Source organism: Bos taurus, chromosome 10, assembly GCF_002263795.3.
Source record: "Bos taurus isolate L1 Dominette 01449 registration number 42190680 breed Hereford chromosome 10, ARS-UCD2.0, whole genome shotgun sequence".
NCBI classification, from domain to species: domain Eukaryota; kingdom Metazoa; phylum Chordata; class Mammalia; order Artiodactyla; family Bovidae; genus Bos; species Bos taurus.
The window spans coordinates 85943805-85960933 of record NC_037337.1 but is presented as its reverse complement, the minus strand read 5'-3'; the positions used below and the strand labels follow the sequence as shown (position 1 = coordinate 85960933).

Sequence of the window (17129 nt, the reverse complement as noted above, 5' to 3'; positions counted from 1 at the left end):
GATGCCATCCAGCCATCTCATCTTCTCTTGTCCCCTTCTCCTCCTGCCGCCAAATCCCTCCCAGCATCAGAGTCTTTTCCAATGAGTCAACTCTTCGCATGAGGTGGCCAAAGTACTGGAGTTTCAGCTTTAGCATCAGTCCTTCCAAAGAACACCCAGGACTGATCTCCTTTAGAATGGACTGGTTGGATCTTCTTGCAGTCCAAGGGACTCTTAAGAGTCTTCTCCAACACCACAGTTCAAAAGCATCGATTCTTCAGCGCTCAGCTTTCTTCACAGTCCAACTCTCACATCCATACATGACCACTGGAAAAACCATAGCCTTGACTAGATGGACCTTTGTTGGCAAAGTAATGTCTCTGCTTTTGAATATGCTATCTAGGTTGGTCATAACTTTCCTTCCAAGGAATAAGTGTCTTTTAATTTCATAGCTGCAATCACCGTCTGCAGTGATTTTGGAGCCCCCAAAAATAAAGTCTGACACTGTTTCCACTGTTTCCTCATTTATTAATAGGACTTTAAAAAGAATTGATACCCTAAAAAAAGAACTCGATTTGTTTAAAAAGAAGTGCAACAATGTGGGGTCGGGGTGGGGGTGGGGGGCCCGGAAAAGCGTTTCCTCTCCCCCTCCCGCCCACCCCCTTTTCGTTTTGGCTCACAAAGCTTTTTTTTTCCCCCCCTCTTCGCTGTGGCAGAACTTCAGGGTGGCAGGCTTCAGGAAGCGTCCCTGGATATCCACCCGCTCTCAGTGAGGAAGTTCAGGATCCTCTTCTTGAGGACTTTGTCCAGATAGCTGGGCAGGCGGCTCTTGGAGGGGATGCCCTGGTGCTTCTGCAGGTGGTCCTTGTTGATGATGGTCTTCACCGTCACGCAGCGTGCGGGGCTCAGGTTCAGCGTGCTGCATAGCACCTTCTTGTGGTCCAACAGGAGCTGGAAGCCTGGCAGGTGCTCGATGGCCGTGAACCCGCCATTCCAGCCGTCCTCCTCGCCGCGCTTGGCGCTCCCCTCTGCTGCCGCCGCCTTGTGTTTCTCGCTCTTGAGGCCGACTCCTCCATCCTGGTGATGCCGTTGAACCGGTAGCACTACCGCTCGCGGATATTGGCATGCAGCATCTTGTGCATGTTCTCGAACAGGTCCTCGAACTCCTTGCACGACATGAACTGGTAGAGCGGCCACAGCTCCTCTTCCTTGGTGACCTTGTGCCGCGCCACCTGCTCCTTCTCCTAGTCCTTGCCCAGGAAGGCGGGCACCAGGTTGTAGTCGCGCGCGATGTTCTTGTGCCGCTTCCGCTTGCGGAGCTTGCGCAGTACATGTCCGTGCACGCACGTTTCAGCTCGATCTCCACGGCGTTGTCATCATAGTTGACCGAGAGCCTGCTGATGAGCCTCTCAGCGTCCTGGTTGTACTCAATCTCTTAGTAGTCCCGCAGTGGCATGTAGCTCAGCTGCTGCTGCTGCTCGGCCACCGAGATGTCTAGGGGAGGCAAGGGGGTAATGAGGCTGGGATAGAGGGGGCCCCCACTGGGGCAGGTGGGGATGGTGTTGGGGATGCAGGCCTTCCCCAGGTTTCTGTGAATGTACATGCTTACTTAATGCTCCATCACTTCCTGGGGGTTCCGGGAAGCGCCGACCTGAGCTGCCGTGTCCTCAGCCAGGCAGTACACGCAGTACTTCTTGCAGAGCTCCACCATCTTCCGCCGCCGAGGCCCCGCCACCCCGTGCTCCAGTGAAACTGCCGCGGCCGCTGCCACAGCCACCCCCCTATATAAATTTTAGAATAATACTGCCTAAACTTACCAAAAAATCTTTCTGAGATTTTGATAAGAACTGTGTTAAACCTCATGCAAAGAATTGACTCACTGGAAAAGACCCTGATGCTGGGATGGATTGGGAGCAGGAGAAGGGGACAACAGAGGATGAGATGGCTGGATGGCATCACCGACTCGATGGACGTGAGTTTGGGTGAACTCCGGGAGTTGGTGATGGACAGGGAGGCCTGGCGTGCTGCAATTCATGGGGTCGCAAAGAGTCGGACACAACTGAGCGACTGAACTGAACTGACCTGTGTTAAACCTAGAAACAAAGAACGGTGTTAAACCTTATATCATTTGGGGAGAATTGGCATCTTTACTATGTTGAGTCTCTGAATTCATAAACATGGTATGCCTCTGAACTTATTTCTATAATCAGCATTTTGTAGTTTTCAATATACAAGTCTTCCATGGGTTTTGTTAGATTTGCCCTTAAATATTTAAGATTTGTTTGTGTTACAGTTATTCACTTATTTTTAAGGCCAGTTTCACTTGTAGGTTCCCAGTGGGATTCTAGGCACTATATCTGTAACTCTCACTTCTGTTTCCTCCAATTTATTCTGTCATTGTGGTTAGTGCTTGGAGTAGATAGGAATTTGTAAAAATGAGTTCCCAGAAGTTCATTTGAGTTAATCTCTCTGTTTTCTTTCTTTCTCTCTGGCTCATAATGGTATTGTTTATCCCTAGGAATTGGGCAGGCACCCAGCTTTCTAGGACTCACTGACTGAGTAGATCTCTGTGTCCTGAAAATCACCTCTCTGACATTACCTTCCCTTGTCTTTATTCCAGGAATGGTGGTTCCTTCCAAGACCAAAATTGTGTGCCATTTTTCTACCCTGGTGTTGACCTGTGGGCAGCCACACACTCTTCAAATAGTGCCCCGAGATGAATATGACAACCCTACCAACAATTCCACATCCTTGAGAGATGAGCACAACTACAGCCTGTCCATTCATGAGGTGAGCAGGCTCCCATCTAGGTCACTTTGATCCGTCTCCTTCTCCCTGACCATGGTGCCAGCCTTCTGAGACTTAGATTAGCTCAAAGTAGGAAAGTTCTTTGTAAATTTCTGCACAAGCAGGGAAAATTATGTGTGGTTGGTGATGGCTTCGTTTTCCTCGTGTAGCTTGGTCCTCCGGAAGAGGAGAGTACCGGTGTCTCATTTGAGAAGTCAGTGACGTCCAACCGGCAGACCTGCCAGGTATTCCTGCGGCTCACCCTGCATTCTCGAGGCTGCTTCCATGCCTGCATCTCATACCAAAACCAGCCAATCAACAATGGTGAATTTGACATCATTGTCCTAAGTGGTGAGTTGAGAGGAGAGCTGTGAATTAGTCCTCTTCCCAAGCCACTTGTCCTTTGCACATCTGCAGTCATCTAACCCCCCCACCCCAAATATTTGGTATTTGGACCAAAACTTGGTTTAGAGACCTGTGGACTGAAGGTCTGGTGATGGGCAGTTTCCTCTCCTGTCTTGCACTTTAAACCTTATTCCTTGTTGCACTTCAGAGAACGAGAGGAATATCGTTGAACGCAACGTGTCCACCTCAGGAGTGAGCATTTACTTTGAAGCTTATCTGTATAATGCTGCCAACTGCACCAGCACGCCGTGGCACCTCCCACCCATGCACACGAGCTCTGCCCAGCGCCGGCCCTCCACAGCTCTGGAGGAGGAAGATGAAGACTCACCCTCTGAGTGTCACACCCCTGAGAAGGTGAAGAAACCGAAGAAGGTGTACTGCTACGTGTCACCCAAGGTTGGCACTCCCACTCTTGTCCCTGCCCGAGCCTGCTCATATTTGGTAACCAAACCCACCCAGCAATGGTCTGAGAATCAGGGTGCAATCATCACCTTGTGGGGGTTCAGGGATACTAAGAGACGGCTTCCCATTGAGCAAAAGGCTATACCGCCTCTTCTGCCTCTTTCAGGCTTGGACTGGATTACACCTCTGTCCAGAGAGTCTGTGCCTTGGTACTTTCGAGCACCTGGGGCGTTCTGCTGTTTGATCGCTCCTGGGAAGATTTTTCAAGGCACGGCTCTAGAGTTTTAAAGAAAGCTACTTTTAACCATTAATAATTTCTCACTAGGGTAAAATCACTGTTGGCCCTTTGTGCCGTTTGGGAACAATTTGATCTTTCATGCTGTGATTTGTGAAACCACAAGAGATGTCATCATCGGGGTACAGGGTTAGAATAGAGAAAGTTTGGCAGAGACAAGGGAGGTGAACTTCCCAAGGCCCCTGAGCTGAGAGACACTTTGTGTTAGGGAGTTTCTTTTTTAGTGTTTGTATTTTGCTTATTTATACAGACCTCAGAAAAACGAGACTCGAACCATCCCATTACATTCCTTTAATCTCATAGCAAAAACTGAGTTCTAATTCTGTTCTACTTCAGAACACTTCACTGTGTACCATTCATCATTTAAACATCTAGCCTTCATTTGTCCTGGGGAATGGCTATGAGGGAAATGGTAAGGTAGAGATGAAGTGAGATTGGCTATGAATTGATTATTGTTGAAGCTGGTGATAATTCATTGTACTGTTTTCTTTAGTATGTGTTTGAAATGTTCTTTAATGAAGAATTTTTTTAAAAATCAAGAAAAAAACCTGACCTACTATTTGTTCAGATAACAGAGGGGTCTTTTTAGCTTAAAAAGTTATTGCATTGTCTTTTCTTTTTTTTGAATGGCAAGAGACTTCTTTTTATTCTTACATATAGGGTTTTGTGAACTCTTCCGTATGCGACTCCCCCCACCCGCCCTGACACCATCATCCCCAGCACATCCTTGCTGGCATTCTGATAGGGATAAAGCAGTGGGCAGGGGCCACTGGTGTTCCCTGTCCACTGATTTGGAAGAAGTCTCTCTGAGAAGTATCTGGCTAAGCAGGAGGAGAGTCTGATTGTTTGTAGTGAAATGAAATGTTGATTTTGAAATGTTCTCTACTTGTAAAGTGAAAACCTGATCTCAGATATTTGGAAATGGTAGTAAGACCTGAGTATTAAGGTTATGAGACATCTTTGTGAAATTGTGACAATGTCACACTTTGTGAAAGTGTGACAACAATATTTTAAATTTGCCTGTTTTTAGGTGGAATTGATGTTTTCTATTTGATTTCAGTCCTGACTAAATTATCCTTGTTTAGAGAGGAAAAGGGCTATCCTGGAAAATACGGATGGGGACAGGTATTTGAAATACAATACCCAAACAGAACCTCTTAGTCATTCATTTCATTTTCTGTGTGTTGGTCCTCCAGCAATTCTCAGTGAAGGAGTTCTACCTGAAAATCATTCCCTGGCGCCTTTACACCTTCCGGGTATGCCCTGGAACCAAAGTAAGTTAAACCTTACATCCGGTTCATGTAGAACAGGCTTCAGCCTCCCAACATCTCAACCTTTTATTTTTTCCCAGAAGGGCTTTTGGTGTTTCTGGAAATTCTCATTGTGCACACAGGATTCACTGCCAAATAAAGAAGCAGATGCTACCTCCTTATGAAGGCAATAGTTGTAGGAGGACACATGCCTACAGAAACAGTAGTTAGTAGAAGTCAAAATACTTCAACAATTCTCTCCTGCCCCTAAGACTAAGCTAATGGAGAGAGTATTGGAGCTCTGACCTGAACTTGGCTTCCTAATGTGCCAAAACTAACTGTTTCAGCACCAGTGGTCTCATCTATTAAAAAAATTTTTTTTTTTTTTTTTAAATTTCTGAGCTTTTGAAATCTACTGGCAAATCATTTTCTTCCAGCCAGTTTGCCCAACCTATTCAGGTATTCATTTGCTGTTTTACATATCCTTACAGCTTTCACACTTCTTATATTTTATGTTTGAAAGTCTGTAGTATTACCTGTGATCCTTACTTACCTTGCCTGTGATCCTTACAGGTGGTCTCTATGACTCAGTTTAAAATAAAATCTGAATCATAGAGCATGCTCCGTCACTCAGTTGTGTCTGACTCTTTGTGACCCCACGGACTCTAGCCCATCAGGCTCCTCTGTCCATGAACTTTTCCAGGCAAGAATACTGGAGTGGGCTGCCATTTCCTTCTCCAGGGGATCATCCCAGGCCAGGGATCGAGCCCCCATCTTTTGTATCTCCTGCATTGGCAGGCGGGTTCTTTACCACTGGCACAGTGGTAGAGGACAAAGTCTCAAAATGGAATCAATGCCTGGAGGTTCCGGGGATGAAACCCAGGCCTCATACATGCAATGCATGTGCTCTACCGCTGAGCTGCACCCCCCACCTGAAGTGAAAAATAAGGAAATGTACTCCTGGTAGGTACTTACTTGGATAAAATAGGCTTAACTTGTTTTTGTTGGTTGGTGCAGAAGGGTAGGGATGTGAAGGATTTTTGGTGGATTTGAGGGCTTCACAGAGTAACTCTTTTTTTTTTTTTTCCTTTTGTTAGTTTTCATACCTTGGCCCTGACCCTGTCCATAAGCTGCTCACCCTTGTGGTGGATGACGGCATTCAGCCTCCTGTGGAGCTCAGCTGTAAGGAGAGGAACATCTTAGCGGCCACGTTTATTCGCTCGCTCCACAAGAACATAGGTGAGGTTGGACAGGGAGTCTGATGGGGAAGGCAGTGACCCCAGATACGCTGAGTACATGAGGATGTAGGGGTGGCCTACACAGGGGACTTGTAAGGATTCTGTAATCATGATGGATCTTGCTGCTCCTCAGGAGGCTCCGAGACCTTTCAGGACAAGGTGAATTTTTTCCATCGAGAGCTTCGGCAGGTACATATGAAAAGACCACATTCTAAAGTCACCCTGAAGGTCAGCAGACATGCCTTGTTGGAATCGGTGAGTAAAGTTTCTTTCATGTCAGCAGTTGAACAGTTACCAAAAATTTCCAGCTAGAAACCTCTGTGCTATTTGGTTATATCCTGCAGGTTATTGTTTTTATGAAACACACATCTTTGTCTTCTTTAAACATGTTAAGCGCTGTCCTTTGTGTTTGGCTATACTGAATTTGGGGCAGATTTGTTGGAGGTATGTTAATTGAGGGGAGAGACTAGTTGACACATTGGCTGTAAAATCTGTTCTTGACTAGTTCCCGAACAATCTCATGGACTTCCTATGGAAGGCAGGTATTAAGTTGTTGCAGAAGAAAGTTCCTGTTCTTGAATCCCAGGGTTAAGAAGAGCTCTTACGGGATTAAAAGGAAATGATTTTTGTTGTCACTCTGGTCTGATGGAAAAGGAACACCTGATGTGTTTCTGTCTCCACTGCACAGACACTGGCATAGTTCTCACATTCCTTGACAATGAGAAGGCTTTGGTCCCTGTCCAGAAAGTGTTTGTGATGTTTGGCTCTGGCAGGTGTGACTGGAAACCCCTTTTCTCAGCCACTTTCTCCTTGTGGCATGGCTCCCTGTCTGAACCTAGCCTTGTGGGTTAAGATGTCTAGTGGGTAGACTGTACTTTACTGAAAACCAAGACTCCTTGGTTCTCTTGCTGACAGCTTACTGATTTGAGCCATTTTTATTTCAAGTTTTCTCATTAATAAAATGAGGACTGTTAAGAAATAAAGTTTCAACTTTCCAGTCAGGCAATGGTATAAATATGAATTTGATTTTTTTTATCTTAAATTTCTTCTGGAGATATGTGCATTTTAAATTTAAGATGGTATTGTTAAAGCTTATTTTTGAGTAACATATTGCTTCCAAATACTTCTGACTATTAAATGGACAGTGGTAATGTTCTTGTGTTTTTGTCTTTAACACCCAAGAGGCACTGGCCAGTGTTCTGACAATTTCTTTTCTTTTACTGCTTTTCAGTCTCTGAAAGCCACTCGGAATTTTTCCATCTCAGATTGGAGCAAGAACTTTGAAGTGGTTTTTCAGGATGAAGAAGGTCAGTTTTGAAATTTCCCACTCATCTTTTTTAACTCTCCTTCCCACTCCTCCCTGTCTCCTTACACGACATCCACAGAAACTGAAAACAACCCTCCTACACATGCTTGCCACCCCTGCTCCAGCTTCTTTTTCCCAGGGAAAAAGAAGTCATGAGTCAAGACCAAAAGGGTGGTGTTTACTGGCTAGATGGCTTGGTTGAGCTTGTAGAACACAGACGGACAAGGATTTGGAAGGTGAGCTCTTATGAGTTTGAAGCAGAAGGGCAGAGTAACCTTTGTAGTACCAAGAGAAGCAGCAGTTCCTGGGATCTCTGATCTGTGTTTCCACGCTAGAGCGCATCAGCTTAGTGATTAGAATACCTTTAATCCTACAGAATGAGGTGGGATTTCAAAAAAAAAATGTCCACAGTTAAGGTGGGTTGGAATATTGGACACCAATGTGGTGGAATGGAGGGAGGAAGGATCAGGGAGTATAAAATGATGAATAAATGAACAAAAATGATAAAAGGTGATAAGCCAGCATCACTTTTGATTTTTATTGTACTTTCCAGCTCTGGACTGGGGAGGGCCTCGTCGGGAATGGTTTGAGTTAATCTGCAAAGCACTATTTGACACCACCAATCAGCTGTTCACCCGATTCAGTGACACCAACCAAGCATTAGTGAGTCTGTGACTTCCCCGGGGGTGGGAGCAAAGTGTGGATTGTGTTAGGATGGAGAGACTAGTAAGAATTTGAACTAATCAGATTACCTCCCCCCTCTTTGTCTTCCTTATTTCATCTCTAAGAGAAAATGCAGACAGATGAATAAAAAGCATTATAGTGCAGAGGCTGTTCTACTCCTTAGTATTTTAATAATTAAGCCACTTTCAGAACATCCCTGAAGCAATTGAACTCTGTACAAGGTCTTTGACTAGGGGAGTAGGGAAGTAGACTCTGGCTGAAAGAGGTTCTGGTTTAGGGAAGAGGCATTATATCATCCACTGATTGACTTCTGTTTGTAGCCAGTGACCACAAAATCAGTAGAAGATTCTTCAGTTTATTGTAAGTCCATATTTGTCCTTTATCCTCCAGTCACTTTGAATTACTCGGTGGTGGCTACCAAACAATGCCATTTGGATGGGCTCCTTGATCCTAACACTGAAATTCTTGCTCCCTTGGGATAGAGTTGTGGAGGGAGAATCTTTCCAGAACTAGGCTTGAAGAAAAACGATCCAGGACCTTTTATCTCTCTTTGACAGGTGCACCCTAACCCTAATCGCCCCACTCATCTGCGCCTAAAGATGTATGAGTTTGCAGGGCGCCTGGTGGGCAAGTGTCTCTATGAGTCCGCTCTAGGAGGAGCCTACAAGCAGTTGGTCCGAGCTCGATTCACCCGTTCTTTCTTGGCCCAAATCATAGGACTACGTATGCATTACAAGGTAAGGTCTTAGATATGTGTTTCCTGCTAAGTCCCCTGGCCATTAACTCTGGAATCTCTCCAACCTCTGTTTATTATTTTTGAGGTTTGAAGGGGTAAGTGGTTCCAGGCAGTTACAAATTTTATTTCTGGGTGAGAGTGGTCATGTGTTCTGTGTCTTTTTGTCTCCTCAGTACTTTGAAACAGATGACCCAGAATTCTACAAATCTAAAGTTTGTTTCATCCTCAACAATGACATGAGTGAGATGGAGCTGGTTTTCGCAGAAGAGAAATATAATAAATCAGGTCAATTGGATAAGGTGAGACAGAGAACTGAAGCCTGTGGGTCCCATTTCTCAGCCTCCTCTGTATCAGGGCTGTCTAGTAGAGCTTTCGCAATGATGGAAGTGTTCTCTGTTTGTACTTTCGAACACCCAAAATGTGTCTGGTATGACCAAATACCTGAATTTCTAAATTAACTGCCTGTGACTAGTGACAGCCGTATCGGACAGTGCAGCTTTGCGACACTATATCCCACATTGTATGGCCTTGGCCTGTTTAAATGGAACCGGAGACACATATACCATCCATCCCCCTCATCCCTCCTTTCCAGTAGAAAAAGAACGAAGTGATAGTGAAGTGTCACTGCACTTTGGAAGGGATGACAGTGTCTGTCTCAACATTAGGGGCAGGGAGGTAATTGACTTCCATTTTAACACTGTGCCTGTTTATTTTTAAGGTTTTTATTAGAAAACGGCCAAAAGTATTTCTGATGCACATGTGATTTTGTTTGCATTCTGGGGTTAAATAATATCAAATGATCATGACAAACCTGACGTTGCAGTTATAAATAATTGAAACCAAAATAGCAATGACTGAAAGTTTGTGATCACTGATAGCACTGAACTGATAATCAGATACCCTTGTGAGCCCTGGGAGGGTCTTAGCTGCTGGCCTTCACGCCTGTGTGGGTGGAGCCCGTTTTCTTGACCCAGCACTGCAAGGCATCTCGAGTCAATAGAAGACTGAATTAGGATCTGCAGGCCTAGGGGAGTACTGATTTTATTTGGATTTGATATGAATACTAAATCTTAGTCATTTACTACTTAGGCTAATAGTTAGAAGTGTTTGCTACTGCTGCTGCTGCTAAGTCGCTTCAGTTGTGTCCGACTCTGTGCGACCCCATAGACGGCAGCCCACCAGGCTCCCCCATCCCTGGGATTCTCCAGGCAAGAACACTGGAGTGGGCTGCCATTTCCTTCTCCAATGCATGAAAGTGAAAAGTGAAAGTGAAGTCGCTCAGTCGTGTCCGACTCCTAGCGACCCCATGGACTGCAGCCTACCAGGCTCCTCCATCCATGGGATTTTCCAGGCAAGAGTACTGGAGTGGGGGGCCATAGAAGTGCTTACACACGTAAAATAAAAATAACCAGAACTGTGCACAATAATAGAAAAAGTCTTACATGTTTAGATCCATTGAGAATCTTTGCTCTGGACCAAAGTTCTGTCCCTCCCATGCCACGGTCAGGACCTTAAAATCTGATTTTGTAACTAAATGGAGGCCTTCACTCACCTGTGAAGACAGTCTTGCTCGTTGGGCACAGGTTTTCCAGGGTGGCTTTAAACTGTGTTTCAGGGCTTCCTCAAAGCTCCCTTAGGAGTTGCTTATCAGAGGAGGGTGCCAGTTCTATTTGAAAATCATACAGTTCAGCCTTTTCTTTGCAGATAGAAAAACCGGGAGTCCAAATAGCTAAGTGACTGAAACCCCATAGCAAGTTAGTCTCCAAGTATCAAGCCATGGCTTTTTCTATTGCCTTACGTTAGAAACAGAAGAATGTAGGGAAACATCTGTACACGTCTTGGAATTTCTGAGATTATGCTTCTTTACTACTTTTCTGGCTTTATAGAGCCTCAGTTGTCTCAAGGGTTTAAGAGAAGAGGTCAGTAATGGTTTAATTTTGGACCAGAGGAATGTTAAAGTGCTGCTAACAAGGGAACATACATATCTTCCTGTTGCATCGCCACTATTTGACCAGGTCGGAGAAGACTCCCTGAGAGACCCGCTTCAGAAACAGTAGTGAGTAGAATACAGCAATAGTGGTAGGAACCCTGAAGTTTAGTTACTGAGTAAAACCAAGTGTGTTGAAAACCTGAATGCAGAGCAGGAACGTGTGACAGCGGTGCAGTTCAGTAATGTGCTGTTTGTGGGACATGCCGGGTAGCTGTCGTCTTTTAAACTCCCATCCACACGCTCTCCCTGTCTTTTGCTTCTTCTTTCAGGTTGTAGAACTTATGACAGGTGGAGCTCAAACTCCCGTCACCAATGCGAATAAAATCTTCTATTTAAATTTGCTGGCCCAGTATCGACTGGCCAGCCAAGTGAAAGAGGAGGTGGAACATTTCCTAAAAGGTGGGATTCTGTTGACTCTTGGTTTGAGGTGTAAATACCTGTATCACATGGTGTGGATATAGCTTTCACTTGGGTATTTTGTTTCAGGCCTGAATGAGTTAGTCCCTGAAAACCTCTTGGCTATTTTTGATGAGAATGAGCTTGAGGTAAGTGCTTACAATTGGAACCCCCTGTCCCTGGCTTGCTGTTTTATTACGCCCACAGGAACCAGCGTCCTGCGCCTTCTGCTACGAGATGCGGCAGGAAAGCCCTTTGGGAGTTGGTTTCACTTTTGTTACTCTTCATGCATTGACCCTTTCTCCAGCTTTAAAAAAATTCGAATGTGGAATAACTATTGATGAATAGTAATAATGACTATTTACTCATCAAATATTATTGGTACTGGTTGAGTAGTAAAGAATGTTGGTATCTTGTACAGTCTTTGTAACTCCTGTGACCTTTTAAGTTGATTTAAGGCGTTAGAAGCATTTATTTGTTCAGAGACTATTTATATTGAGTGCCTCCTATATGGCATGTGCTTTTGAGGAACTGGGGGGCTCATGGAGCCACATTCTAGTGAAGGAGACAATCCAAAGGATGTGAGGCCTGTCATAGCTTAGGGTGACAACACTACAGAGTTAATATATTCTTCCTTTAGATCCTGTGACAACCGGAATGCACTGTAAGATGGTAAATACCTTGCTATAATGAGCAGACTTGAAGTTCCATGAACTTCGGGTGTAGGCCAAAAGTAAAACCGGTTTGTTTTTACTTGCTGCTCACATGATACATGTAACGAAAGTTATTAGCTTTAACGTCCTATAGCCTTTATTAAAGTTTCTCTAAACTGTTTGCTACAGTGAGGAAGTTCTTTAAAATTGGGGAGACAGGGGACTTCCTTGGTGGCCTGGTGGTTATGACTCTACGCTCCCAAGGCAGGCGGCATGGATATGATCCCTGGTTGGGGATCTAAGATCCCACATGGAGGCGGTGAAGTATGCCCCCTCCCCCTCTACCCCCAAAAAAAGGAAACAGGAGTTTCAGGTGGTCTTGCACCATTTTTATTCTTATTAACTGAACTGGCTTTGAGAACAAGAATCAATGTCTTTTTCAGCACATTTTGTACCTTTAGGTATAAAATCCAAATAATGCAGTCCTGAAGTTTCCAGCAGACCCGTTACCTAGTGCCAGCGTTTTCGGGGCTGAGAAACAGCTACTGGTGGATTTTATCCTGAAGCAAAATGTTTGTTAACAATTGGTAAAGTGTGTAGGAGGAAGGCACAGCCTCTCAGGATTGCTCCCCTTCCTGCTCTTAGTTACTTGTTAGCAAGTTCTTTTTGAAGAAACCAAGCTTCTCAGGCTTCATTTGGGCTTCTCTTGTCTCTTGATTGGGACTGCCTTTACAGCTATTGGATGCTAAGTCTGCTAAGTAACTTGCTGGATCCTGAACCAAATTAAGACATCAACAAGAAGTTTAGTGCTCTGATGTCATTAATGTTCTCATTTTTTGGCATTCTTTTTCATTTATCTGATCAAGTAGAGGTGGAGCTAAAGGGACAGTAGTAAAAGTTCAGTCCATAAAAGAAAGGGTGGATTTGGGGGAAAGGAAGGGCCACCTAACAAATTTGTAAATGGGGCTGGGGTCTTCATTGAAGGGGAAGGGCCCACTTTCCCCCTGGTATTCCCAGGCCACATCCAGAGCAGTCAGTAAACACTTGCTTCCCTTTTTGACCTTGGTTTCATCAAAACAATATATATAGCAGCAACTCTTAATGAGGGGTGCCCATCAGAAACACCTGGGAGACTTTTTCAACGTTTGTAACCTGTCCCTAGAGATTCTGATTCACTAGGTCTGGGGTAAGGCCACAGGCATCTATCTATCTCTATATTTTAAAGCTCTGTGAGTTTTACTGCACTGGTTAGGAACCATTGACCTATTAATAATTGATTTTCCTAAAATAGTATTCTTGGATTATGACCTCACCATGCATCTTTTTATTGATGTTTCTGTATTCCGCATTTTTCATGTTAACATATTTTGACCTTATGATGGGACTTCACCCCTCTGACTGTCCCAGTAAACACCTGACTGTCTTCTCCAGCTGCTGATGTGTGGGACTGGGGACATCAGTGTGTCTGACTTCAAAGCCCACGCAGTGGTCATTGGTGGCTCGTGGCATTTCAGAGAAAAGGTAAGTGAGCCAAAATTCTTTCAGTTGAATTTGTACCATATTATACAGAAGAAGTTTCAGAGGGAAAAAGCTGAGAAGCAGACATGTCAACTGGGAAAAAGCAATACATGGCGGGGAATGGCAGATGGTCATCCAGACAGATGGGAACCCTCGTCCTTAAGGGCTATTCATGCTGCATCCACAGAGGCAATAATGTTGAAAAGGCGGAGAGAGAGAACTGAGCAGTCAGGGACCACCCTGCTGGCTGGGTGTCCACATCACTCCCTTTTAAGTTGATTCTAGCTGCGTGCAAATAACCAGGGCCTCCCCTCCCACTTCAGAGCATCCGTTCCTTTCCCCAGGGATCAGATCCGCAGCAACACCTGGGTGTGACCCCAGCCTCGTGCTCTTCCCACAGGTCATGAGGTGGTTTTGGACCGTGGTTTCCAGTCTGACGCAGGAAGAGTTGGCTCGGCTACTGCAGTTCACCACAGGCTCCTCTCAGCTGCCACCCGGAGGCTTTGCTGCCCTCTGTCCCTCCTTCCAGATTATCGCAGCCCCGACCCACAGCACGCTCCCAACTGCACACACGTGGTGGGTATCTGACAGCCCGGCGCAGGCTGTCACAGAGGGTTATCTTTGCAGCCCTCGCTGGTATGGTCTGCTCGTGTGAGTTAATCACTCCCCTCCCCTCGGCCTTGCAGTTTCAACCAGCTGTGCCTCCCTACGTATGACTCCTACGAAGAGGTGCACAGGATGCTGCAGCTGGCCATCAGTGAGGGCTGCGAGGGCTTCGGCATGTTCTGACCACTCTCCCTGCCATCTGCTTGGCTCCCGTGGCTTCCCGGAGCCTCCAGGCGGCGCGCGCCACAGACGCGACCGCTGACCCTGACACAGAACCATCAGCCAGAAGCTGCGGCGTGCACCCCCGCAGTGTGTGGAGGAGTCGGTCACCCCCCAGCTTCGTCCTTCCCTCGCCCCCTCCCTTACCCCCAAGAGCCCCCTTTGGCAAGCCCCTACCCTGAGCAGCTCACTCAGTCGCAGAGGAGGGTGGGGCCCGCTGCGCTCGCCCTCGGTTCTCAGAGGAGCTCAGTGGTGGGAGCTGCCCCAGCCGCTGGGGGGAGGCGACACGGAGGCTCGGCCTTTCTGGGAGCACTGCGATCCTCGCCTCGCCCAGCCTCCTCTGCCAACGCTCCGCAGGGGTTCCCTCCGTGTCCCCTTGACCCGGGGTCTGTGAGTCCCTCTTGGGGACAGGTGACTGCGTCTGCTCGCCAGGAGAAGAACAGACGGGAGGTGGCCCACAGCGACAGACAGCCTTGAGTTTTGTCTGTCTGCACAACGGCCGGTGCAGGCACGGGACTAGCTCGCGTGGTTACTGATAGCACCGAAGGGTCCTTTTTTCTTTGGCGTCAGAACTGGAAAATGAGCTTTTCCATGCAAGCGTTTCTGGAAATGATCATATCGTTCATAAAGAAGAACTCCCTAGTAAGCTTTTTTCTTTTTGAGTATAATAAACCTGTGAGACAGACCTAAGAATGTGAAAGCTTAGCTGGGCTGCGGCTTCCAGTGCTGAAGGCGATGCTCCTTTAGGGTTGTGGGGCATTTCTTGGCATGTGACTGGCTTGAAGACTACTGATGCTTGTCCCTGAGTTTGTTCTTTACACTGAGATGTGGCTGGCCCTGGCTCCTTACCTCCAACTTGTGCTGTCTGCTAAGAGCTGGGCGTTCTTTAGGTTTCCACTGAAGAAAATTTTGGAGCAAGAAATTAGGACAGTTCAATAGCATGCCACTGGTCCCTGGTTCTCTCTGCTTGGTGTTCCCTGGCAGCACTAAGACAAGGGAGAAGGGATCAGTAATTTAATTGCTTCTCAGAGGTCCTTAGGGTCAGGACACAAGGGACACACATCGAGGAGCTGTGTCAGATGATAAACGCCTTGCTGTCCCAGTGACTTCCTGTCACTCCCTCAGTTACCAGCAAGGGCACCTCAGGAGGGAGGAAGACAACCAGGTTCACTGTGGCGTGACTGAAGAGAGCCTGCAGCTGTTTCTTGGAAGATGGCGACAACATTTTCCATTAACGATTTGAATGAAGACATTTTCAAGACTCAGAATCTCATCGATTTCCGAAGTTTCTGTTTCTAAGAAGGCTTTGCTGCAAGCGACCATTCCCAATGGGGCATTCGACTCTGAGAATATTAACAAGCCATCTTTATAGCCAAAACCAGCAAGTACAAAGAGTCCAGAGATGAGGCAGGACTTGAGGCCATGCCTTGGCCTGCCGGAAGCACGTCTGAGCCCTCCTGTTCCCAGGGATCGTGAGGAACACGCCTTCCTGAGCTGCTACAATTCCTGCCTGACCTCACTCCTTCGCAGTTGTCATCTGTCCTTGGCATGGGTGCTGACCTCACTCACCCTTGGGGTCCAGGGTCCAGCATTGGGGCCCTCTGTGCCCCAGGGTCCTCCACGCCACACGGTCACTGCTCTCCTCAGGGACCAGGACAAGGTGCTGCCCTGTGGGATACGTACAGGCAAGTGTCATCATCCCCCTGGGAAGCACAATGCCGCCCTTTGGGCCCAGAGAGGGATTCCAGCTAGGGGCACGTGGGCTGGCTCTGCTGTCTTTGGCCGTTGTTCCTCTTCCAAATCCTGTGTCCCCCGTCCCCTCCCCCCTTGCCCCTCCAGAGACTGATGCTGGAGCGTGAGTTGATTTTCTTGGCTCGATCTGTCCTTTCTGAGCTCTAGTCATAGCACTTTGCAGAGCATCCTGGGCACCCTGGTGGTGCAGCTGCAGCCTGCGGCGGTCCTTAGCCCCAGGGTCTTTGTTTCACAAAACCCTCTGGTACTGTTGTGGTTTTGTATTCTTCCAGTGTTCTCTCTCTCTGTCTCTCCTAACTATTCAAAAGTATCTTTGCTCTTTTGCCCTTTCCTTTGACCTTCTGTTCTAATCCTGCTTTGGAATTAGCCGGTGTGGGGAGAGGTACACCATGTCGGAGAGAAGAAAGAGTGCCTGTTACTGGAAGTGTTTCCTATTCACGTTTATTTTGCTCAGTTCTTTTTATTTATGCCCTTGTGGCCCAGGTACTTGGGCAGCCAGCTAACCTCCTGGCTAGTGAAGGAGACCAGGCACAAAGTGAACACCAAGGAAAGTGTCGTGTGTTTCTAGAACTCCAGCAGAGACCAAGCCCTGCTGCAAATTTGTCAGGCCAGACCAAAGGGCCACACAGTTGCTCAGTAGTGTAAATATTTTGTACAGTGAATAAATGAATGTTTAAAAGGACTAAGAAGCAAGTGACTGCTTTATGTGGTGATTCAGGGCTTAAATTGGAGGTGGGGAAGGAAAAGAAAAAAATGTAGAAATGTTTTTGCATTTCCCCAGTAACCCTTCAGAAGCAGTCAACTTGAGGTAGAATGGACTCCCGGAGCCCTAGCCCGGTCCAGACCTGCTTACCTTCTCACCCTTCCCTGACTGCTGTCCGTGGTGCCTGGCAGGGCCTCGGTGCCTCCTTGC

At 46.6% G+C, this 17129-nt stretch overlaps 1 protein-coding gene and 1 pseudogene across 3 annotated transcripts in view; one reads left to right on the top strand and one right to left on the bottom strand.

Moving 5' to 3' along the window:
- Window positions 1-16898, top strand: part of AREL1 (apoptosis resistant E3 ubiquitin protein ligase 1) — a 44386-nt gene extending 27488 nt beyond the window's left edge. For 2 of the 3 annotated variants that reach the window (XM_005212026.5, XM_024997737.2), the window contains exons 6-20: window positions 2600-2769; window positions 2937-3117; window positions 3320-3567; window positions 5065-5142; window positions 6216-6357; window positions 6490-6611; window positions 7588-7663; window positions 8216-8325; window positions 8904-9083; window positions 9256-9381; window positions 11342-11471; window positions 11559-11617; window positions 13553-13642; window positions 14040-14215; window positions 14326-16898. In XM_005212026.5, the coding sequence (XP_005212083.1) occupies window positions 2600-2769; window positions 2937-3117; window positions 3320-3567; window positions 5065-5142; window positions 6216-6357; window positions 6490-6611; window positions 7588-7663; window positions 8216-8325; window positions 8904-9083; window positions 9256-9381; window positions 11342-11471; window positions 11559-11617; window positions 13553-13642; window positions 14040-14215; window positions 14326-14428 (1991 nt within the window). In that variant the 3' untranslated portion in view covers window positions 14429-16898. 3 annotated transcript variants of the gene reach the window in all.
- On the bottom strand, window positions 659-1726 carry LOC101904254 (transcriptional adapter 2-beta-like; annotated as a pseudogene).
- Window positions 16899-17129: the final 231 nt, after the last annotated feature.